At 32.6% G+C, this 25,281-nt stretch overlaps 3 protein-coding genes and 1 long non-coding RNA gene across 6 annotated transcripts in view; all 4 read left to right on the top strand.

The window, feature by feature from the left end:
- LOC106708867 overlaps window positions 1-7,207 on the top strand; it is a 40,860-nt gene extending 33,653 nt beyond the window's left edge. Inside the window, exons 10-13 of one of the 2 annotated variants that reach the window (XR_001356916.2) lie at window positions 5,186-5,308; window positions 5,525-6,037; window positions 6,124-6,375; window positions 7,121-7,196. Coding sequence is in view for 1 of the 2 variants with exons in the window: in XM_014500451.2 (XP_014355937.2) it covers window positions 5,186-5,308; window positions 5,525-6,037; window positions 7,121-7,138 (654 nt within the window). In the remaining variant the exon portion in view is untranslated. Of the gene's footprint in view, window positions 1-5,185; window positions 5,309-5,524; window positions 6,038-6,123; window positions 6,376-7,120 lie in introns of both variants that reach the window. The other variant, XM_014500451.2, reaches the window with a different exon arrangement.
- Window positions 7,208-8,896: 1,689 nt separating this feature from the next.
- Window positions 8,897-9,457, top strand: LOC106708868. Its single transcript, XR_006756131.1, has 3 exons — window positions 8,897-8,924; window positions 9,064-9,290; window positions 9,368-9,457. It is a non-coding gene; the product is annotated as an uncharacterized LOC106708868 (long non-coding RNA).
- A 462-nt stretch (window positions 9,458-9,919) lies between these two features.
- LOC106708583 (FAST kinase domain-containing protein 5, mitochondrial) lies at window positions 9,920-13,113 on the top strand. The gene is made up of 5 exons (XM_045678017.1): window positions 9,920-9,959; window positions 10,271-11,778; window positions 12,397-12,617; window positions 12,691-12,765; window positions 13,099-13,113. Exons 2-5 carry the CDS (start codon window positions 10,305-10,307, stop codon window positions 13,111-13,113), a joined length of 1,785 nt encoding a protein of 594 aa, XP_045533973.1. The 5' UTR covers window positions 9,920-9,959; window positions 10,271-10,304.
- A 1,857-nt stretch (window positions 13,114-14,970) lies between these two features.
- LOC106708900 (chromatin-remodeling complex ATPase chain Iswi) lies at window positions 14,971-24,744 on the top strand. 2 transcript variants are annotated; one of them, XM_045678175.1, is made up of 17 exons: window positions 14,971-15,353; window positions 15,469-15,692; window positions 15,812-16,069; window positions 16,476-16,599; window positions 17,003-17,290; window positions 17,700-17,913; window positions 18,194-18,465; window positions 18,728-18,955; window positions 19,133-19,378; window positions 19,538-19,643; window positions 20,152-20,297; window positions 22,731-22,837; window positions 22,953-23,086; window positions 23,204-23,319; window positions 23,391-23,611; window positions 23,763-23,903; window positions 24,296-24,744. In XM_045678175.1, the coding sequence occupies exons 1-17, from the start codon at window positions 15,303-15,305 to the stop codon at window positions 24,495-24,497; spliced, it is 3,078 nt and encodes a 1,025-aa protein (XP_045534131.1). In that variant the 5' UTR covers window positions 14,971-15,302; the 3' UTR covers window positions 24,498-24,744. The 2 variants fall into 2 exon arrangements, with proteins under 2 accessions (XP_045534131.1, XP_045534132.1); XM_045678176.1 differs by having other exon boundaries at window positions 20,152-20,291.
- The last annotated feature ends 537 nt before the right edge of the window (window positions 24,745-25,281 follow it).

Consider the following 25,281-nt stretch of genomic DNA (forward strand, 5'->3'; position numbering starts at 1 on the left):
CCACGTGTAAAAGAGAAACAAAACGTTCAATTTCATTTCAGATTACATGCAAAATGCGAAACAAGTATGTCAACACCAGTGATATTCTTTTTTACATATATATAATCTTAGTACGAGTATTAAAACTAAACTAGTGTATATTTGTTTAAGTATTTTTAATACTCATACGCATGGCTACAGCGAGGGAATTAAGGGAATTCTAGATGATTAAATAACACGAAAAAAATTGTAATGAGAGATCTAAAGCAAGTAAAACAGTGCAGCAGATCGGACTGTTTTAAGCAGTGCTTTTTGGTATCACTTTTCGAGTAGGTACATATTTAATTACTAAATATCTTAATGTTTTAAAATATTTCTACGAAATTAGATAAAAAGAATGATTCCCACCTGAGCGTTTTGTTGAGTAACGTCATATATTAATTTCATATCGATTCATTAATGTGATTGCGATCAGCGTTATCGAACTGAATCATTTTAGTTTAGCATTTGACCGATACGAATAAACAATTCGGCGCATGAAGGATAAACCCAGATTTATTAAGCAATTGCTGGTTCGACCTTTGCTTCATCGTTAAAGATTTTCCGATTTTTGTCTCTGAATTTGAAAAGTAAGTGTTGTTTTCCAATAAGACTATGCTTCAAAATTTGGAAGATCAAATAATTCCGTCCTAATAAATCTCTATCTGAAGTACTAAATAAATAAACATATAGGGCAAACCAATTTGAAGTTATCAGGGTAGTATTTATTATCATCCGAGAGGCGGCGTTTGTGGTCAGCGATAGCCGTGTGTTTACTGACCGAGTAGTTTTTTGCGGACGCCATCCACTGGTAATTTCTGCGGACTTTACCTGGCCGATACAGTCAGCGCAGTGATTGCGCATCGAATGACTCCGTGATAACGAGCCGCCCCGCACTTGCCTTCACCTGTATTGTATTCAAACCTGTGTTATTGCCTACCAGTTGCCTCTTAGCGTTCGCGGCTAGCACTCACAATGATAATATAAATTCTCAAACCGTAAAAAAAGTATTTTCACTCGCGCCGCGTCGGGAAATTATCTGTGACCTTCACGCGCTCTTGTTTTTATTAGTGAGCATTTTCTATACACTATCGGCGTAAAACCTCATTAAACGAATTGCGGTGTCGGAAAACGATAAGTTAATTGTGCATTTTGTTACGTAGCAACGCGAATGTGCAGTTGTTTCGTTAGTGAATTGTGTCGGTCGTAATTAAAATGAAGAAAAATGTCAAATCAAAGCCGTTGTTTGTAATTCAGTGTTATGAAGTAAGTACAGTCAGCTTCATAAATATAGTGGCAGTCAAGATATCCAAATATATAGGAACACCTAAAGTGATCAATTATATAAGTACAACCAAAGTCATCAAATTAATTGAAGCATCCACTCTGCTCAAAAAGATCGAAGCGTTCACATCGTCATATATATGAGTACATTCAAAGTGCCCATAATTATAGTAACAGACAGAGCGTCAATAGTAACGAAGCATCGAAAGTATGCAAAAATATCGTAACATTAGACAAAATTGAACTCTGTCTCTATTCACTTAAGATACACTTTGAAATATACTACTTCTGTTAAATTCATTTGACGCTTTGTATCAACATAATAGGTTGTCTAATAAGTTCGTTCCGATTTTTAATAGGTAGCTTAGAATAGACCCGAATATATTACAATTATCAAAAACATATGACATGTTTAGATAACACATCTATATATATAAAAGAAAGTCGTGTTAGTTACACTATTTATAACTCAAGAACGGCTGAATCGATTTGACTGAAAATTGGTGGGCAGGTAGCTTAGAATGAGGAAACGGACATAGGATAATTTTTACCCCGTTTTCTATTTTTAATTCCGCGCGGAAGGAGTCGCGGGTAAAAGCTAGTACATACTAAACGAGGATAACTTCAGCCATATTATGACAAATGGTAGGACACGATTCGTTCTTTTCTATCAGTTTTATAAAAACTGATTCACTTAATTTTTGCCGAAATACATTAGACGTTTTGCAATAAAATCGAACAAATATAATTTAAAAGACGTATGCCAAAACTTAAGGGCCTTTAAAACTTCCCTTGAAAATGGGCACGAACTTATCGGACAACCCAACATTTTTCTTCTTATTATTATAAAGTTTAAAATTTATAAATTGACGATACATGACAGATACCTAATCTATATCTATATATATAAAAGAAAGTCGTGTTAGTTACACTATTTATAACTCAAGAACGGCTGAATCGATTTGACTGAAAATTGGTGGGCAGGTAGCTTAGAACCAGGAAAAGGACATAGGATAATTTTTACCCCGTTTTCAATTTTTTTATTCCGCGCGGACAGAGTCGCGGGTAAAAGCTAGTAAGTAATATCAAATTTTACTCTGTCACAATATGTGCTAGTTTCAGTGTTTTACTATTTTCGCCGCAGTACGTAAGTTTAATGGTTCGAATCCCAGGCTTACAAGGTTTTTATTTTTCAATATTATCAATCACATACAGAGCTTGTTTTTTTAATGAAAAGGAAAAATCTGGTAATGTACTTAGAATATGTTTTTTACTTAACAAAAACAATTTTAATTTTTTATTTTCGGGGTATTAAATATTTATATAAAATTAATAACGATTAGGTTCGGCCATCTCGGAATAAAGCGAGTGGGCGGAGAGTGTTTTCACTTGTCATTGCGGTCATTGAAATTGAATTCTATTCGTATATCCATATCCTTGAAATACACTTTGAAAGTATACAAATTCTGTTAAATTAATTGACAATTTGTATCAAAATATTTTTCTCTTACTGTTAGGTATCTTCAGTCCGGTTGCAGTAGAATTTTCCAAACATAGATTTATTACACGTATTCGATGTCGCCAGTGACAGTCCGCGCGGATTTAAATGACAAAACTTACAATAACAAACGTGAACAATAAAAAAACATGCTAATGACGACTCGGTTAAAAAATGGGACAAGGAATATTGTGGTTCCTTAATTTTTAAAGATGTCGTATTCGACTACTAATGAAACCAATAATTGTTGCGATAAAGTTCAATTTTATATAACGCTTTGATAATAAAATTAAAAACCTTAAAAAATTAAAAAAAAAGTTTGGGATTCGAATCGCCAAAACTGCGTATTACAGCGAACAGTTAAGCCGTAAGGCCAAACTGGCATATATGGTGCCAAATTAAAATTTGATATTGCTTATCTATCTAGTATCTGTCATGCGGGACGTAAACTTGTAGTAAATAGCAAAAAAATGTTTTGATTATAAAATGTCAAATGAATTAAACAGAAGTAGTATATTTCAAAGTGTATCTTAAGTGAATAGAGACAGAGTTCAATTTTGTCTAATGTTACGATATTTTTGCATACTTTCAATGCTTCGTTACTATTGACGCTCTGTCTGTTACTATAATTATGGGCACTTTGAATGTACTCATATATATGACGATGTGAACGCTTCGATCTTTTTGAGCAGAGTGGATGCTTCAATTAATTTGATGACTTTGGTTGTACTTATATAATTGATCACTTTAGGTGTTCCTATATATTTGGATATCTTGACTGCCACTATATTTATGAAGCTGACTGTACTTTACAATGCGTTGTTAATTTTATTGTATTATAAAAAATCAGGTTATATTGGGCACTGCAATAATATTTCATATGTACACAACTGGTATGTCTACAAGTTATAGCTTATCAATTTGATGTTTAACGATCGATAACTTTGATTACACTATCACTGTTAGAATATTTCAAAAACTCGTCCGATGTAAAATACTACAAACCTGTTATTAAATTTTTGAAATTAAAGTAACATTTAGGTAAATTGATTAGCTGTTTACTTTATTTTCGTTACAAGATCGCGAATACTTGTGATACGATTATATCAAATCTGTTCTTTTCCATGTAATCATTTTTATATACGAACATTTTATGTACTCTACCCTTACATCGCAACGTTATCCTTTAGTTAAGCGGCGGCGCATGAAAATTACGTCATTCACTTGTTTCTCGAGAGTGTTTTGCGCTGTAGCCTCAGCGGAGTATGCACAAAGTTCAATGTCAAAGACCCCGATCATTAAATAACACGATTTTGACCTCCATTATGCAGGTGCTGGATTTAATGTTTGCTTAGAATTATCGCTGTTAAATATTTGTTTTGTATAGCCTTTAAAAGGGCATTGGAACACCGGACGTATACCGGATATACTAGCTCTATCGCAATACATGTAAGGGGCTAATTTTAATTAATGCAAAATAAATAGAGGTGGGTTATAAACCACGATCTTAAGTTATACAATCATAGTTGCTATTGGTTCCGGAGGGAAAGATTTTTGAATCGTTTTTAGTGTGCTAACTACGATAAATCAAATTGTCTTAAACTTGAATAACTGATAATGTCTTATGCGGTAGCTAAAGCAGCAAAACTAACTACTGTATTTCTAAGACCTTTAGCCACAACATGAGTAGTAAAGATTATCCATGCGCCTATCTAAGGTTTACGTACATTCATTTTTACCTTCAATGATTTAACAAAACTTGTTTAACTATTGTATTAAACGAGAGGCATAGGCAGTGATTTGTGATGCTTTGTTTAAATTATCCGCATATTACGAGTATAATACGAAAAAGTACAAAAGACTTTTGTATTTCATACTTTTCGTATAACATGGACACCTTGGACAGCAATTATCTTAGGTGAAGAATTTCAACTACGATTTGTTCCGTCCGGTTTAGAAAGTTAAAAATTCGAAAATGAACTGATGAAGATCGTTTTCAACACTGATAATAATTAAACAATTTGCGTAAAGAAAAAGTTGATTGTCATAGTTTTCTGTATAATTTTAAGTAAAAGACATTATTTACAACAAAATTAACTTATTTATTATATATAAATTATTTACATAATTTTCGGATTATTTTATCGGTAATTTAAAATACAAAACTTAATACACAGTTTCTTCAGAAGTTTCCATACATGTCGAGATTTTAATTGAAACATTATCACAGCTGAATTACTTGTAATACTTTACTTTGATGTACCTACCTTGTTTAAGAGGACAGTTTCAAACGACACTACTATGATTTTTAGTTCGTGCTAGACAGATATACTACATTTTTTATAATTTATCACTCAGATATAATTAATTTCTAATTGTTTTAAGGATCGCCAACCAACACTGCAGATAAAGAAAGAAAAAATCGAACCAGTTCTCCAAGAAGAACCTGTCTGCAATGGGGTGAAGACGCATAAAGATGTCGTAGATTGCCCGCCACCCCCACCCCCTGTAAGTACAATTGACAACTGTGACTCTATTTTACTTATTTCCCTAAAATGGAGCATGGATCACTTAACATTAGGTAACCATATGTACCTTTGTCAACTTAAAAAAATTATAAGTAAATACTTATTACATTTTGCAGTAAGTCGTGACTGTAAAATAACATTACTCCTTATCAATGCTCTTATAATTCATACTCAAATGATAACGTTTATCTTTCAGATGCCAATAGCAAACGGTCATCAAAACGGCGAAAGTAAAAAAGTTGAGAATCTAAAACCAAAATCTGAAAAAGTTGATCACATTATTAATTCAAACGTAAAAAAGGTCGGTACCCTCAATCGCACGCCTACACCAGATTATAACAATAAAGCAGACACACAATTGCAGTACAATTTGAAGAACATCAAAGAAGAAAATGCCGAGATAGAGTCACTCGAATCGTATAAATTAAAGAATCCTCTGAATGTACAACCAAAACCACCGCATAATTATTTTGTGCGAGCCCCCAATGGAACGGCGACTATGAAAAAAATCGCAAGACCCGTATCAGTTACGATAGGGGAATACGTTAACAATGTGGGAAGAAGAGAACCGTTAAAACTTGATTTCCTCAACGGTGACAAAGTAGACGGCCATTTAATCCCAGACGATGAATCGATATCAAGTAGACTGCAATCAGAATTAGCGCTTACATTGTCTAGATCCAATTTACGTAAGAAGACTGAAGCCCTCGTAAGTAAAAATTCTTTGAATTGTATTTCTTTTACCCTCAATGACCTTAATGTTTCCTTCAAGGCTTAACACATAAACATTTTCAGGATAAAAATGTCAAAATGTCTGTAAATAAGGTCGTACATAAGAAAGAGATTGTATCTTTAGATAAGAACTTTCACGTGAGATACGGTAATAATATTTTACCGCTGCCTCCGTCCATCAGAATACCAAAAGTCTCCAAAACTAAACATTGATCGATTCGTGCAACAATTCGTCCTGTTATGCTTCTAGCTTCATAACTTTATGGATGTAATATAACATATAAAGGGAAGTTTTCAAGCGACTATTAATGAAATGTAAGATAATTAAAAATAATAATTGCACTGCACTTGTTGGTCAATTAATTAAGTACAAGGTTGACTACGTCTAACAGAAATCCGCTACTAATTTCACTATTAATGATACATATCTGCTGGTAACATTTACACAGATATGTAGATCTCGTGTTTTATATACCGAAATAATTCATTAAACATATTATGGTGAAGGTTATATTAATAATACGTGTTTAATATTCCTATAATCGAGGGCGTGGGAATGTATAATAATAACATATGTAAAGATTTGCACTTTTTGTCACGTTACTTTTGTATTATTACTTTTATCGGAAAATCAATATTTTTGCCATAAACCCCAAATGTTAGATAAATATAAAATCAGATCACTAATAGTCTAAATAAAAATTGAGGTATTAAAAATATAAATATAATTCTAAAACTGTCCTTTTAACGTTTAAAATTATGAAAAAAAAAAAATACGGACTCTTCTTAATATAAACACAATGATAGTTCATTCTTAAATAAAATATATTACACTTTGGAAATATAAGTCATAGGACTATGGAAATGACTATTACGATACAAAGTTTTCATAAAGAAGAATTCATATGTTATATTTTTCTTATGTGTGTTCCTTAAAATCCAAGTTTTCAATGTATATTATGTATGTATATATATACATATATACTTGTATACTTATATAATTTATATCTTGTCTACTTTTAAACGTGTGAGTTTTACAAATTCTGTTTATTATTTCCAGGCGGATGCGGGGCGATGACGTGCGTTTGCTTCAAATAATGTCGCAACTATTTATTATTAGGCAATTTTAGTGCTAGCATTGTAATTTTTCTAAAGTATTGTATTTTATTTGCCTTTCTATAATTTAACGATACGTATAATTACAATAAAAATATATATATAAAATATTTAAAGACTATAAATATTTGATTCGAAGAAAATTGCAGACTAAAAAATTACCGTCCATTACGTATATAATAATATTTGAAAATGTGAACTTCTTAGAATAGACTATAACAGATTAGGTGAAAATATTTATTGGGAAAAAACGAAATCATCATCATCCGGCCCTCCTCCATGGGAGTCTCGGTATCTTACATACATCTTTATCACTCGAAGATAGTATGGATAGATTCTGTAACCTGTGCCGAGTATAGGGTAGGGAGCGTTTGGGCCAAGACGCTGAACAGAAGACGGCGCCACAGGTCTACGAATATCACAGTCGAACATTTCTCTGTTTAATCAATCCACCATGTTTAATCCCCCCAAAAATACACATTCAGTCTCATGAATTTTTTGTTTATTTGCCCATCAACTCTTCGTACAATAAAAAACGAAAAACAGATTAGATATAGATAAAAAATATAGGAGAAATGTTTAAATGAATATAAAATGATTTGGTTAAATTAATAAATTTCAACCAAAGTTATTTGCTAGGTATGTGTGTAACGAAATAATAAATCAACTTATAGTTATTTTTAGTAAAACACTGAATATATTTTTGAATACGTTTAAATAATTAAAATGTGAAGTATAATATTGCATCAGAAATATAAATTATTGCGTGGAACACCTAAGTCATTATAATAAAAAAGTGTGAATGCAATTCTGGTTTTATTTTCCTTTAAACGTTACCATTTTCCTATCTACGTGAACTTGTATGACTTTGTTTTTATCTTTTTTTTTCAAGGCGAATGAAAGGGATGGTAAGTTACTATGGCCGGCGTTTACGTTGTGTTGTTTATTTTATATGGATAGGGTCTGATTTATGCATATGAAATACACAAATGGAGTTTTCCGCGTAAATTCAACGTTTAAAAGTGAACCATTTTTGAAGGTGTGTGAAAGACAATTCAGTGTACTAACTAACTTTGCTAAGTGTTAGGTATTTCATGATAGAGGATTTTAATGTATTTCTGGGTTACAATTTGTTCTTAAGTATACTACTTTAATGAAAATAATAAAATAAATACAAAACTACTGTGAACTCTTATTACAGTTAATATCAATGTAAACCACTGATAGCAATGTAACCTTAACGTCAGTAAATCTAAACCACTGATTTGAAACATTGACTGACATTTCATATTGATATTATGATAAATATTAAATATAATAAATCTTAATCGTCAAATCTGTATGTGTTTATTATGTTTGAATGTACGGGCGTACAAGAATGAAAATTCCTCATCATTGCACACCACTTGGCAATTTGACATTCCGGTACACTGTAAACCATTTTTTAAAAAAGGTTTTTGTTTAAATTGAAATACATACTCTATATTTCATATTTAATCTGCAATAAACTTTACAAAAAAAAAAAACTATTTGACACGTTTATATTTTCTCATTTGAAATAATTTTCAAAAAAGTCAACTTCTTACGAAAACGCTATACGAAATAGGAATTATATTGAAATATGGTTTATGGGAAAATTAAAAAACTTCTGCCTGATAACGAATTGAATTCAAATGAAATTGTTCTTATAGAGAGCCATTTTCTTGAAACTAGCAGGAGTGGAAAATATTTGCGCTCAGTCATACTTGGTAATTTAGGCACAAACTTTTTAGTGCTAACTAGTATTTTTAATAATCATCGATTTCCCTTGAGATTTATCCGGATTCTTCGATTTCCTTCCGTTAATAAAAAAACTCATTATGCTGATAAATAAGAATATGTTTTCAGGATTAACTAATGCGAATTTTGCAATTGCTTCTATGGTTTATTGCATTAAGTTTGAAAATAATGAGGAAGATATGCCAAAGTACAATAAACAATTAAAATTATACTATTTGTATTCTCTTGATGTTATTGAAATAATTATATTCAAACAACACATGCGGAATTCACTGAAAGCAGTTACTACACACGGAGTAAGATATTTTGAAATGGCAAATAACCCTAAGAAAAAGGTAACACAAAAATATATTTCATTTCAAGTCATACCGATGTGGTGTTGATAAATTATTTCTTTCTGTTTAAAATACAGATATATTGGGATTTATGGTGCAGATATATAAAAGAAATAAATAGTACAACTAAATTATGGCCGTTTAATCGTACATTGGATGTTAAAATAATGAAGGTAATAGAATAAATTTGAATTCAATTTGTGTGCCTATTATGTACATTTTTATTTAGTAATAGATTTGTGTATTTTTCTTTAGCCGACTTGGTTGGACAAACATTTGTATTTAGGTGAAAAAAGAGCGATAGAAGACAGAGATCGTCCTGTACCCGTTCCTGGCCTAGGCGAAAATGTCGAAGTAAAATCTCTCTATGTAAAACCGCAATATTTTGGACATTGGGACGAATCAGAACATTGGGTACAATGTGGTTATAATGCCATGATTTCTGAGATCTAACTCGAAGTTATCAATTCTTAAATCATTACAAAAAATCATTCAATAATTACGGAATAAAATTGGAAGCTTATGATATAGTGCTAACAAAAAAAATTTACAAAAAATTCCAATGTTTAATAGTGGTGTGCGATATGGGCATGCACCAATTTTATTTTCACTGTCAAACAAATGTCAATGTCAATTTGAAAGCTTTGTGTTTTGGGGTTAGAAATTAAGGTTATAAACTGTTATAAAGGCGAATATAATAATTTATGATAAAATCTTTCTACTTCGTTCAGTATAATGAGTATTGAAATGAACGTTTATAATTTTAATACATTTCTGTTTTGATACTTATGCATACTTTGTTGAAAAATCGAGACTAATTTTCCTTTACCATTTATTACACTAATACAAAAACATTTGTTTCAAGAAACAACTAATTTTTATTTCATAATGACAATAAATACATTATTTCGATTTTCACGTTCATTGTTACGTTATCAAGGCTTTAAACAATCTCATATAAAAGTGTATAATTATTGTAGATATTTTCATAAAAGTTCAAGTTTGTGCGCGAAAATGTTTATGGAACATGAAAACAGTTATGCTTATAATATAATGGAAAATAAAGGATATGCGATGAAGCTAAATAATAAACAAGACCAGGTACATGTATCTAATTATTCTTTGGAAGAATTGTTATCAGAGAATTGGTCTAAGAAACCACCACATACTATTTTTGAAACTTTTTCTATCCTTGGTGTATTGTGTTCAGAACATAATAAATGCATATCTGATAAAGTCTTTGATGATTTTATTGATAATTTAACAGATAACTTGACAAAGGCAAGTGATGCTGAGCTAAAATTAATATTTTATTCTTTGTTAAAATGGCCTGTAGCAGAATCTATAAAAACAAGAAATTTCATAGAAGTTTGGGCAGCACTTGATGATGAATGTCTAAAAAGATTAAGAGACTGGTCATATGATGAAATGCTTGAGTTTATCACCTTGTTTTACATGCTTAATGTTAACAGAGCAAGTGATTATTCATATAGATGTTTATTAAAATTAGCTTCAAAGGCAAAACATTTAACAGCTTCTCAGCTTGTAAGAACAATGTTCTTTATTGGTATACAGAGAAAATCACCAAAAGATATACATCAATTGGAGATCTACATCAATGAATGTTTCAAAGAATTTTCTATTGATGAACTCGCAATAATTTCCATGGGATTTTTCAAAAGTAAAACTCCAATAAGAAATATGGATATAATAGTCAAAATAATAGATATAATTTCAAATAATTCATCCCAAATACATGAAATTTCACTTGCAGCTTTACTGAAAATAATTAGATATTCAATGAAGGTTACAACTGGGAACAAAATATATTTGTTATTAGATAAATTACAAGCAGAAGTGCCCAGGTTATCAGTAATGTGTAATGTTCATGTGGGGTTGTTGGGAACATCAACATTGACTTTACATGAAGGATGTTTAAATGCGATTTCAAATAGAGTTGCTGATGCAATTTCAGAGACTAGAATAAAAGATCTAGAAAGATTAACATTGACTTTTGGCACATTTAATTACACACCACAATCAAAAAACTTTCTACAAAATATAATTGCAGAATTGAAAAAACCAGAAAGAGAGGTTGAGCGTACTTTCTATGGTAGATCCTTTGTTTGTTGCGTAGCCTATCTTGGCCTTTTAGGAATACATCCTGAAGAACTTATAAAGCTGGTGTTTGATCCATTATTTTTGCAAAAAACATATGGTAAACACATTATAACATATGGAAGAGAAATTTTGACACTACACAATAGGGTAAAAATATTTTACAAAGACTCTAACATTAAACTTCTCAGTGATAAAGAAGCAATTATACTAGCTAAAAAGTACACAGATTATGTCCCTAATGAAAATTATAAAAAACAGTATAATGTTTCTGAAAGAATGTTTTTAGATGTTTTAAATATCTTGAAAGGAGCTAGAGGAGATGATTTTGTGACTGGTGGTCATATTTTGACACACCATCAAAGAGGAGGTATGTTATTTTGAAACAAGTTATATTCATCTATCTTATCTATATATATAAAAGAAAGTCGTGTTAGTTACACTATTTATAACTCAAGATTGGTCGAACTGATTTAGCTGAAAATTGGTGGGCAGGTAGCTTAGAACCAGGAAACGGACATAGGATAATTTTTACCCCGTTTTCAATTTTTTTATTCCGCGCGGACGGAGTCGCGGGTAAAAGCTAGTCTTATATAAACAACAGTATAATCGAATGCGTCTCTTTGTAACTACAGAGAATGTGAATGAAATTATACTTCACTCTTGACCCTCCTGTTACCCGCCTGTCCGCGACTTTGTCAGCGCGGAATTTAAAAAAAAGATAGCCTAACTTCCTCCCGCATACATCAGCTACCTTCTAGTAAAATTCCCGTCAAAATCGGTCCAACTGTTTCAGAGAATAAACAAAGAAATGCAGCTTTGAGGACAGACAGTCACGAATAATTTAAAAATTGGTTTTTCGTTTTGCAACGCAAATACATCGTGTTCGCGAAATATGTATTATTTTACGATATTACACAAATTTATTAATTGTATTTGTAGATCAGACAGGGTTTTGTTTTTAATTTGGCTCTTTTTTTATTCACAGATATAATTTTATGCAATGATCATAAAGGTTGTGCAGTGCCAGTGGGAGATGCTTTTGATAACAAACATTTTGGGCTGCTAAGAACACCGCCTAATAATAATACTTGGATTGTTTTAATAATTGGTGGAAGAAATGCATTAATTCATAACACCAAAATACCAAGTGGCCTGTTCAAAAGCAAAATAAACGAACTTAATGCTTTAGGATACTGTGCGGAATTGGTAATAAAATTTTCAACTTTAAAATATTATTTAAGATAAATATACTTTTTTTTAATAAAAGTCGTTTTTCCAGGTTTTATGGGAAGAATTTTCGAACCGGAAAACCAAAGAAGAAAAATTAGAATATTTAAAAGTTTTGATTGATAATGCTGTTAAAAATAAAAAAATAATAATATAGATCTACGTCTTTATAATAAAAATATGTAAAAATAATTTAGTTACAGAAAGTAATATGTATTTATTGACAACTAAATTACAATTATTGTTTCTATTTAACGTTTGCTCCATTCTGGCTCTTTCCCTGTATATTTCCTCATGTCTAAACTACAAAACATTTATTTAATGCGGTCCTCATGTCATGGACTTCTGAAACGTGCCTGGCAAGTAACTATCAAAGAAAAACCAATTTGTATTATTGCATTAGTGGGTCAGTGGTTTAGCGCTTGACTTGTAATCTGCAGTTCCTGGGTTTGATCCACAGATTACAGATATGTAGCAAGAACCCGTCATGTATGTTTTTCGAATTTCTGTATTTTAATTTTTCCGAAGTTTTTACCGTATATTGTTTTATCTATGTTTATTCCGAATAGAATATATTATCTATGTCAAAAGCTGTTTTTTTTTTACCAGCCTTTAAATTCTACTGGACATGCTATATTTCGTAGCTCAGATGAAGAATTATATAGATATGGCATGCGCGTTCACCCGTAAGGGACAGATAGAGAGTACTATAGACTATACCTATATATAAGTAAAAGGATTGGGGTTACCAGTTATTTGTTTTGTCCCGAAAATGAATAATTACGATATAATTTAATATAGACCAATTTATATATTGCCAATTAAATTGTTATTAATAAACGTAATAAATATAAAAACAATGCGTAATTTTTGTTTATGTGACTAAGATTACGTAAACAGATTTTTTTTAGTAATACTTAGTCAGGTCATAAATTCTGTCACATGTTTAATATAAAATAATTGAAACAAGTTTATTCATTATGTGACCATTTATATACCAAAATGAACTTAACAAAACATAGATTCTTATGACACTAAAGTTTATTCAAAATGACATCCGTGATTTTGAATACAGGCCTTCAATCTGCTCGGCCAGTCGTCTATCACAGCACGAACGAGGTCCATGTCAATATCGGCGGCTGCCTTAATCAAGGATGTCTTGAGTGACTCCAAAAAAAGAATTTCCCGATATTTTTTTCCCGCGTACCGCTTCAACAAAGCGCGGCATCTCTTCAGTCTTAGGTCCATTAGACGAGCATTCAAACGATGTCCTATTTTTCTTCGATATGCACGAAGCCCTAAGTCTTCATAAAAAGCTACAAAAAACATACCAATATTATAGTCATATAATTTTAAATTACTCTGTATATCATTACAGTGAACACTACATGTAAAACTACTTAATATTAAACTATTTTGATTGTAATTTCTAAGAAACAAAATTTACATGGGACAAATTAAAAAGCATACTCTTTAAAATCAACGGGATAAGAAAGTATCAAATATTTAAAAACACAGCATATACCAGAATTAAAAACTCCTTTTGAAATCTGTTGAAAATAGTATAAAAAATGTGAATTGTTTCATTTATATACATTATACATACTATAATTTATTTCCCCTAAATTCAGGGTAATTTTTACAACAAGATGGTGGTATTATTTTTACGGGTAATAACCAACCAATTTGAAAAGAAGTTTAATATGGCCGCTTGTTTCCCAGATCTACAGTATATTATTTGACACAAATGACATCTGCGTTTGGGCGCATAATGTTCGAAAAATACTATTTTATTTTAGCTAATTTTACCCGTATTTTAACATATTAGTTATTACAAAGACTGTAAAAAACAACTAGTTTGTATTTTCTTCCTTATTTTGTATGAATACATGTGAATAAGTGCGTAGTTTCAGTACTTACGATTGAAAGGTTATGTTTTTCTCTTTTCGCTGACTACGGCTTTTACAACCAACAATACAACAGTATACCATGTTTTATACACTTGATCTCACTAAAACTGTAATATCAAAATATTTTTGCACAATTACAGCCACTAAGTACTCACAAGTTTCGAAAAATAGCACGAATGTCAAACTTTGTTAGGGACAACCTAGGTTGTTTGTAGGGGACAACCTTTGTTCCAAACAAACTCCAAAGCCTGGTACGCAGAAAGGGACAGAAGATAGTTATCCCTGTCTTTGTCACGTCACAGGAATTGGGTATAACTGTATCTCTCTCACTCACGGTATTATTATTACCGTGTCATAGACTTGTTTCGTAGTGATTTGAGCCTATTTCACTTTCGCCACTTTGGCGCTGACGGTAGTGGTAGATAGCGGTGTTGGAAACTCGAACTAAATAGTACAGATACAAAATTAGCCGATAGTAACGTCATCCGGCGCTTTAATCGGAGTGAAATAGAAGTTTTAATTTATAGTCCAGTGAATATCTATAGAAGTCAGTGTTTTTTATCTGCGATTTTCGCGCCCGCCCGGCGTTAGATTTGTCAATCGTCAATAACTTAGAGTAATAAGACGTATTGGTTTTATAAAATGCTCTTTCGACTTACTATAATTTGATTTTCATATTTTAAATGAAAAGTGTGTAACTATTTATAAGTTACACCCCAATTAAGCATTGTTAAAATATAATTATATTTCAGCTATGTCAAACACAGAGGAAGCAATGGAAGCTGCAGAAGCAGGAGAGAATTCAGTTAGTGTCCACATTTGTAACTCCTTTGTTGTACTTGTCTTGTTTTTATTACAAACGCAATTTTTATACTGCATTAGAGGCAATTCGGGGATAATATATTATATGTTTATTTCAGAATGGATCTTCTAGTGACACAACTTCGTCAAGGGGAAAAGAAGGAGATTTTGAAAGTAAAATTGAAACTGATCGTTCCAAAAGATTTGATTTTTTGCTTAAACAAACTGAGATTTTTTCACATTTTATGAGTAATACGCCAAAGTCTGGAAGTAGCCCACCGAAAGCTAAAGCTGGGAGACCTAAAAAGAACAAAGACCCAGAATTACCTGGATCAGCTGGAGAGTTAGTACACTTTTTCATACATTTTAACTAACAAAAGTATGATTTTGTAGTTTGTCCTGTTTTTCATTTAAGCCAGCAACAGTATTGTTTTTGTAAACGAATATAATATATTTTTATAGTCATCGTCATCGGAAAACAGAGCAAGAAGAGGATGAAGAACTTTTGGCTGAAACAAATACAAAAACTAAAACAATTTTCCGATTTGAAGCTTCTCCCCCTTACATTAAGAATGGAGAAATGCGTGACTATCAAGTCCGTGGTTTGAACTGGATGATATCATTATATGAGAATGGTATTAATGGAATTTTAGCTGATGAGATGGGTCTTGGAAAAACTTTACAAACAATATCACTGCTGGGTTACATGAAACATTTTAGGTATGTATCATATTTTATTATGCTTAGATTTTGTGTGACAGATTATAACTAAAGAAACAAGATCAATTTTCTTATATTTGAATACAAGAACATAGAATAATTAGATTTATTGCAATTAAACTCTAAACTGCATAATTATAAACTTTGGATTGGTTTTGTATGAAGGAAAACAACTTGATTGACTAATTACTGCTTTAAATAATATATAAAATAAAAACATCTTTATTTTATTTATAGAACAAATGGTCAAATGAACTGCATTAGAAATGGAATATAGCTAACAAGCCCCACAGTACTATTTATGTTTAAAATTAATTTCCCTCCAATGTAGATTTGAGTATTCTAGTTTTGGGAAAAAATTATAATTTAAAATAACTTTTCAGTTTTAATATTTAATTGTTTACAGAAATGTTCCCGGACCGCACATTGTTATTGTCCCAAAGTCAACATTAACAAATTGGATGAATGAGTTCAAGAAATGGTGCCCGTCACTTAGAGCTGTGTGCTTGATCGGTGACCAAGAGACAAGGGTAAATGTATAGCTTACTATTAGGTTTTTTAGTTTCAAGTTTGAAGAAGTGTTCATACTATTGATCATTATGTTACGTATTATGTAATTTTTCACTTCTTCCACAATATTTTTTAATAAGGAGCAAAATTTTATGTAGTGTAGACTCACAAACTTATCTGACCTGGAGGTCTAAATTAAACTAAATTATAGTGCCCCTCTACCAATGTCAAAATTTTATCACTTTGTCTGATTGACCCTGTGATGTTTAGTTTTGTGAGTCATTTTCTGTGCCTGAGTTTGTTTTACATATTTTATGACGGAATTACCTACAATAGCTTAGCTAGTTGTCACATCTTATTATTGCTTTAAATCATTCTATCTTCTGTTTTATTAAGTGAAATAATTTATGATTTTCTTTACAGAATACGTTTATACGTGAAACACTTATGCCTGGTAATTGGGATGTTTGTATCACATCTTACGAAATGATCATCAGGGAAAAATCTGTTTTCAAAAAGTTCAACTGGCGTTATATGGTGATTGATGAAGCTCATCGCATTAAGAACGAGAAATCGAAACTATCAGAGCTCCTTCGTGAATTTAAAAGTATGAATAGATTGCTCCTGACTGGAACACCGTTGCAAAATAATCTCCATGAATTGTGGGCGCTACTTAATTTCCTTTTACCCGATGTATTTAATAGCTCTGATGTAAGTTTTATAAATTATCAATGATATTTTTAACATATTTTAATAGCATAGTTCCCTCCCTTTTCTTATAAGGAAAGGATGGGATGTGGACGTGGATTTTTGTAAAAGGGATGATTAACAAAGGGAATTATTCCTTCCTCTGCCTATTAAAGGTAGGCCATCCATCTGCAAATATCTATAGGCAGTGTATTCACTATTTTGGTGAATTAAGCTGACAGATTACTTGTTGGCTATCTTGAACAAAAAAAAAATGTCTAACATTTTGAATTTATTTTTATATTAATATTTATTTATTAATGATTATTATATTATTTTCCTCTGAAAGTATTAGATAATTTTGTAATACTTTCCTTGTTCTACACCTAACCTACAAGTATTACATCTTCGTATTTTTAATTACTATTTGTAGGATTTCGACTCTTGGTTCAATACGAATGCGGCACTGGGTGACAACCAGCTTGTTTCTCGTTTACATGCTGTTCTAAGACCATTCTTACTGAGACGTCTCAAGTCGGAAGTAGAAAAGAAATTGAAACCCAAGAAGGAAGTTAAAGTTTATGTTGGCTTAAGTAAAATGCAAAGAGAGTGGTATACTAAGGTATTGATGAAGGATATTGATGTTGGTAAGATAGATTTGATGTATTTTATATGAGATTGCGACATGTAAAAGTATTGGCATAATGTCTTTAATTCCTTGCACATAGTTTTGTTTGAAACAAATAATTTACAGACCTTTGGCCATGCGGTTTCTAATCCTAATGCAATTTAGACATATATTTCATATTTGAATGTGCTGTCTTTATTTTTTACAATACAGTAAATGAAAATTTAAACAATAAGAAAAATATATTGTTCAACTGTATGATAGAATACTTTATAATATTTAATTTAAACTTGTTTCAGTGAATGGGGCTGGTAAAGTGGAAAAGATGCGCTTGCAAAATATTCTTATGCAGTTGCGTAAATGTTGTAACCACCCGTATCTGTTTGATGGTGCTGAGCCCGGACCACCATATACCACGGATGAGCATCTTGTATATAACTGCGGTAAACTTGTAATCCTCGACAAACTTCTGCCGAAACTCCGCGAACAAGGATCCAGAGTGCTCATATTCTCACAGATGACAAGAATGCTTGATATTTTAGAAGATTATTGTCACTGGAGACAATATAAGGTAAATAATTAGAACCTCTTTTTATTTGGAATATTATTTTTAGTTATATAGATTCTCATATGATGATGAACCTGCCTTTGTGCCTATGGGTCAGCACATTCTGTACTACTCCTCAATACATCTAATGCTAATTAAATAAAGTCTAGATAAATAATTAAATATAGGTAGAATTAAGTGTTTGCTTATATACAAGAAAGTAACAAGGCACAAAGGCTTTTGAAAACAATATTTTGTTGTTTATTAATTTAACGTTTATTTCCAGTATTGTCGTCTAGATGGTCAAACTCCCCATGAAGATAGGAATAGACAAATAGAAGAGTACAATGCAGAGGGTAGTGAGAAGTTTGTCTTCATGTTGTCAACTCGAGCCGGTGGTTTGGGTATCAACTTGACTTCTGCCGATGTTGTCATTATTTACGATTCCGATTGGAATCCACAGATGGATCTGCAAGCTATGGACAGAGCACATCGAATTGGACAAATGAAACAGGTTAATATCTTGTAAATTCAGATTTTCGCTATGATTAATAATTATTATTCCCACTGATTTGAAAAAAAAAAAAAACATTTTGTACAGGCGTTTAGTTAAATTTCATGATATGTTTGTGTTGTAATATTTATTAGAACAAGCACACAATTAAAAGTACTAAATATTTATATTTTCCAGGTTCGAGTCTTCCGTCTGATCACAGATAATACTGTGGAAGAGAAAATCGTTGAGAGAGCCGAAGTGAAGCTTCGTTTGGACAAGTTGGTGATACAGTCTGGTCGGCTGGTGGATACCAAGAACCAGCTGAACAAAGACGAAATGCTCAACATGATCAGACACGGAGCCAATCATGTGTTCTCATCTAAAGACTCCGAGATTACTGATGAAGATATCGACACTATATTGGCTAAAGGAGAAAGCAAGGTACATATATACTGAGTTCAGTACTCAGAGTCGGGTAAATATTACTTAATGCCATTTGTGTAAATGTCTTATATTAAATCTACACAAAGGGCAACCTTAATGTCTGCGTGCGGCAGTTATGTTTCAATTTAATCAATCTCGTTTATTTTTCTTTTGCAGACTGAAGAACTAAAACAGAAACTGGAAAGTCTGGGTGAGTCGTCGCTGCGGGCCTTCTCCATGGACACACCGGGTGCCACCACTGACTCCGTCTATCAGTTTGAAGGTGATACCACTTATTTATGAATTATCTTAAAACACAACACTTTCAACATAGTACCAATAAAAACTTACCTTTGCTACATTTATTTCAGTATTGATGCTAATCTTATATATATAAAAGAAAGTCGTGTTAGTTACACTACTTATAACTCAAGAACGGCTGAATCGATTTAGCTGAAAATTGGTGGGCAGGTAGCTTAGAACCAGGAAACGGATATAGGATAATTTTTACCCCGTTTTCTATTTTTTATTCCGCGCGGACGGAGTCGCGGGTAAAAGCTAGTAGTTTAATATTGAACTAATTTTCAATCAATACCTCTGTTTATAGGAATTAAAAATTACATATTAAAATCGTGAAGGTAAAGTAGACTGGTCTATGTTTTAAATGTGAATCATTCTTCAGAACAGGAATTTGGTTAAGTATAAAGCGGACATGGAGCGGAATGTATACACTTGATTTATACATATTACACTATAATATTAATATAATTTTATATAATAAATGAATGTAGGCGAGGACTACAGGGAAAAGCAGAAAATAATCCCTGTGGGTAGCTGGATAGAGCCCCCGAAGAGAGAACGTAAGGCCAACTATGCGGTGGACGCTTACTTCCGCGAGGCTCTGCGCGTGTCCGAGCCAAAGGCGCCCAAGGTACAGGTAAATAAGTGTAAAGAGCTAAGGACTTATGTGGACCATTCTCTCGTCTCTGTCTCTATCTCTCGTCTCTCGTCTCTCGTCTCGCTGTCACACTTCTATAGAGGTGATCAATGCTTGATAAACATACTTAGTTGTAAAGAGCAGGATCTGGATTCACTCCAACCAATCCAACTCTCCAAAGAATCCCAGCGACTCCTTGATGTTGTTGGTGATCTCTGGAAAAAAAATGAACTTATTGGTATTTGTAATTAGGTAGTTATTATATTTATCATATCAAGTTGTATTCTATTTGTTGCCATAGAACATCTAAATTTAATTATATTTTGTAATTTTAAAAAATGTTGTAGTAATAGTAACTTATTACCAATTATTTTAAACATAGATCTTGTGCTAGTCTGTGACTTTTAAAAATTAATCTTATACAATAGTACAAAAAAGAAATTCATCATAATATGAGAATGGCTTTCAAAAATATATACAAACAGCTAATGTTACTTGATTAGATGAAATGTTGACTTACAAATCTATTAAATTAAATATTAAAGTTAATCATTGATCATTTCTAAATCATTTACATTTTACATGTTATATTAGCTCTTTATACTGTAGTCTATTTACATATATGTTTTTCTGCATTTTTTTTATGTCAATAATGATTTGATCCATGTTTTATGTATTGTATAATATTAGGTCCTTACATATGAAATTGGCGTTTTTCGTACTGGCCAATTTAATCACGAATTTCTCCTCTTTGGTAAGGAATTCCAAATTCAAATTTGTACAGCTATAGACTCATGTATTTGTGGTTCGATGACCGTCATTCGTTTGTTTTTTTTCTTCTGTTTTTTTCTGTTTGCGTCACTCATTTTACAAAATGGAAAACTAAAAATATCGCATTATTTACGAGTACGAGTTCCACGGTGGCACTAGTGCTGCGGAAACGACTCGAAGGGTGAATGATGTGTATGGCGGTCGTGTTGCAAAAGAAAACACAGTTCGTTTTTGGTTCAACGTTTTCGTTCTGGAAATTTCGATCTGCAAAACAAGCCCCGTGGACGGCCTGAGACTCAAGTTGATAATGAAGAGTTGAAGGCTATTGTGGAAGCGGATCCATCGCAAACCACGTCCGAGTTAGCTGCAGGCTGCGATGTTAGTGATAAAACTGTTTTAATTCACTTGAAGCAAATTGGGAAGATTAAAAAGCTTGAAAGGTGGGTACCTCACGAATTGACTGAAGCAAACCGGCAAACGCGCGTCGACTGTTGCGTTACATTACTAAACCGGCACAATAATGAAGGTATTTTAAACCGAATCATTACCTGTGATGAAAAATGGGTTCTTTACGATAATCGGAAGCGCTCAGCGCAATGGTTGGATCCTGGCCAGCCAGCCAAATCCTGCCCCAAGCGAAAATTAACCCCAAAAAAGTTACTTGTAAGCGTTTGGTGGACTAGTGCCGGTATTGTTCATTACAGTTTTCTCAAATCTGGCCAGACTATTACGGCTGATGTCTATTGTCAGCAATTGCAAACCATGATGGAAAAGCTAGCGGCTAAACAACCTAGGCTGGTCAATCGCTCCACGCCACTGCTGCTTCACGACAACGCTAGACCACACACTGCGTAACAGACGGCTACTAAATTAGAAGAGCTTCAATTGGAAAGTCTAAGACATCCTCCGTACTCCCCGGACCTTGCTCCAACAGATTACCATTTTTTTCGAAATTTGGATAACTTCTTGCAAGGGAAAAAATTCAACTCCGATGGGGCAGTCCAAATCGTCTTCAAAGATTTTACTGATTCCCGTCCGACTGGTTTTTTTAGTAAAGGGATCAATGAACTACCTATGAGATGGCAAAAGTGCATAGAAAATAATGGTTCATACTTTGATTAATTAAATATATTATATTAAAAAATATTCGACTTTTTTTCCACCCATACAAAACGCCAATTTCATATGTAAGGACCTAATATATTAAAGCTTATATGTATATTTGTATATCTTTAGATGTGAAACATCTATAGGATCACTTGTAAACCGAATTGTTGGCGTGGCGACGCTTGCCGTGGCGACGGGTCGCCACGCTATACTAAGGTATACATATATGTATATTTTATGTGTAGTAGAGTGTACGGTGTACTACTTGTACACACACGATGTTTCACATCTGCCAGGCGTCCCATGACGGCTCACATTATTTATACCATTTGTCTGAATTTTTGCATTATTTAACATATAATTTAGAAAAATTTATAGTAGAAAGCTTTGTTATATTTTTTTGTTTATCAGGAAAAGGTAAGTACTTTGATAATTATATTTTGCTATTAACTTAATGCATGGTATTGTCTTTAGTAAATGTAGTTTCATTCATTGTATTTCATTTTTAAATAATTATTATGTTACAATTTACTAACAGAGGTCTTTCTTACGCAGGCCCCGCGACCTCCGAAGCAGCCGATAGTTCAAGACTTCCAATTCTTCCCGTCGAGACTTTTTGAACTTTTGGATCAGGAAATTTATCACTACAGAAAAACTTTAGGGTTAGTGAAATACGTTTAAAAATTTTTCCTTTTTTTCTTTGTGAAATAAAAAAAAAATTATGTGAAATTAAAAACAAATTATGTATTAATAAAAAGATCCAACAACTTTGAACAGATACAAGGTTCCTCGGAATCCTGAGCTCGGGCCGGATGCTGCTAAAATTCAGAGAGAGGAGCAACGGAAGATCGACGAAGCCGAGGCGTTAACAGAAGAGGAAATACAAGAAAAAGAACAACTATTAACTCAAGGTAACAGAAATTTAATTTCTATATTTTTAATTCACAGAATTCTTTATTGCTATGTAAATTTTACTTCAAGTAACCAGCATTTATTTGACTTAAATTAACATATTTTTGTTTTGTCAGGTTTTACAAATTGGACTAAAAGAGACTTTAATCAGTTTATTAAAGCTAATGAAAAGTATGGCAGAGATGATATTGAAAACATCGCGAAAGACGTCGAAGGGAAGACACCAGAAGAGGTATTTAATTATTTTTGAATTAAATAAAGAAACAAAAAAAATTGAGTCATTAATAATTTATAATTGTTTAGGTTATGGAGTATTCAGCAGTATTCTGGGAGAGATGCCATGAGCTTCAAGATATTGACAGAATCATGGGACAAATAGAGAGAGGAGAAGCGAAGATACAAAGAAGAGCCTCCATAAAGAAAGCGTTGGATGCTAAAATGGCGCGTTACAGAGCCCCATTCCATCAGCTGAGAATCTCATATGGGACGAACAAGGGGAAAAACTACGTCGAGGAAGAAGACAGGTGATTTGTGTACTTCTTTCGAAAAACATTTTGCTTTGAGAGTAATTCTGCAGAACCAAGTGGCGTCAATGTTTGACTTATATTATTTAAGCTTATTTTTCCGTACATAAAACAATACTGTTTAATTAACCCGGTAATTAACTTGATACAGATTCCTGGTGTGTATGCTACACAAGCTGGGCTTTGACAAGGAGAATGTGTACGAGGAGTTGCGCGCGGCTGTGCACGCTGCGCCACAGTTCCGCTTCGACTGGTTCCTCAAGTCTCGCACTGCTGTTGAGCTGCAGCGCAGGTACAGTCAGGGCTTTTCGTAGTGTTACACTTACAGAAAAATTGCCTTGTTCCTTGCAATTAGACAAACTCCGTTTGCTAAACTTTTTTTGTATTTATTTATTAGCTGTATCCTAGTTAATGTTTCCGCGTTATCGTTTCAATGCTTACAAAACGTTCATAACGACTGTCGCTTTTAAGGTGGAATACCGAGAGCTTCTCAGATAGTACACCAAATAATTCCTACTTTTATATATTTTTTTAATTTTGGCATCACAATCGTAGGTAGCCAATATTTATACATATTCAAAATGCTAACAAAGCCTTTAATATACATATTTTTGCATTACAAAACAAATTAAAAATCCGTATGTTATCTGAAAACATGTTTTATTATCGGCTCATATTTTTCAGATGCAACACTCTTATCACTTTAATCGAAAGAGAAAACCAAGAGTTGGAAGAAAAAGAGAGAGCAGAGAAGAAGAAGAAGACTGGTACTACGAATCAGAATACTCCCGGCGGGAATACTACCGGCAAAGGGTCTAACGCCAGCAAGCGTAAGGCTGAGAGCACACCTGATGCGAGTCAGAAGAATAAGAAAAAGAAAAAATGAAACTGACAATGCCGCGTGAACAATAATTGCTAGGACTAGTTCACTGTACAAGTATATTTATAACTTACCTCAGTTTTTATACCTTTTTAGAGATTACTCAAGTATTTTTTTCATTTCTTATTGACAGTAATCATTCCATTCTCTTAAAGATGTTTTTTTTATTTAATTACATAGTTTTTAGTATTCTACTCTCTACAAATATAAAGTAATACCATTTTTTTTGCTGTTTGTGAACGCTACTCCGCCCCATCAGATGTATGCTTTTAGTTCTGTGTTGTGAAATTTTTTAAATAAATGATACTAGAAAAAGCTTGTTTTATTTCTACCATTCATTGATATTATACACAGACATAGACAGATTTTTTATGCTGTCAATTATTTCCTTGCATTAAAATATTTTATCGTGTTGCGTTTCGCAGAATAGCGTATATTTGCGAAAAATAATTAAGAAGGAAAACTAATGATTATTTGACATGGTCTCTGTTTCTAAAGTTATTATCCACCTACAAGTCGTATTGGGAAAAATAAAACTGATGTCGTACGAAACAGAACAGAGAAGAGGAGAAAACGTTTATTGTAATAATTCGCGCACAATACACCAATACATAAGTAGATCCTTTAAATTTATTGTTGAAATTACGTTAATACTGTTTAGAGTTTTGTTATGTCAATCGCTGTGTTCAATCGTTGAGGTGCAGCTTCTTTAGTTGAGTGTTGAGGGAGGTGGAGGGCACAGCGCGCGCATGTGGTGCGGTGCGCGCGGGGTGTGCGGGGTGTGCGGTGC

This window comes from Papilio machaon, chromosome 5 (assembly GCF_912999745.1).
Source record: "Papilio machaon chromosome 5, ilPapMach1.1, whole genome shotgun sequence".
In the NCBI taxonomy this organism is placed as follows: domain Eukaryota; kingdom Metazoa; phylum Arthropoda; class Insecta; order Lepidoptera; family Papilionidae; genus Papilio; species Papilio machaon.

Coding starts and splice junctions, on each gene's coding strand:
- LOC106708583 (XM_045678017.1), top strand. CDS start 10,305: ATGTTTATGGAACATGAAAACAGTTATGCTTATAATATAATGGAAAAT. Junction 11,779..12,396: donor GACACACCATCAAAGAGGAG/GTATGTTATTTT, acceptor TTTTATTCACAG/ATATAATTTTATGCAATGAT. Junction 12,618..12,690: donor TAGGATACTGTGCGGAATTG/GTAATAAAATTT, acceptor TCGTTTTTCCAG/GTTTTATGGGAAGAATTTTC.
- LOC106708900 (XM_045678175.1), top strand. CDS start 15,303: ATGTCAAACACAGAGGAAGCAATGGAAGCTGCAGAAGCAGGAGAGAAT. Junction 20,298..22,730: donor CAAAGGCGCCCAAGGTACAG/GTAAATAAGTGT, acceptor TTTCTTACGCAG/GCCCCGCGACCTCCGAAGCA. Junction 23,904..24,295: donor GCTGTTGAGCTGCAGCGCAG/GTACAGTCAGGG, acceptor CATATTTTTCAG/ATGCAACACTCTTATCACTT.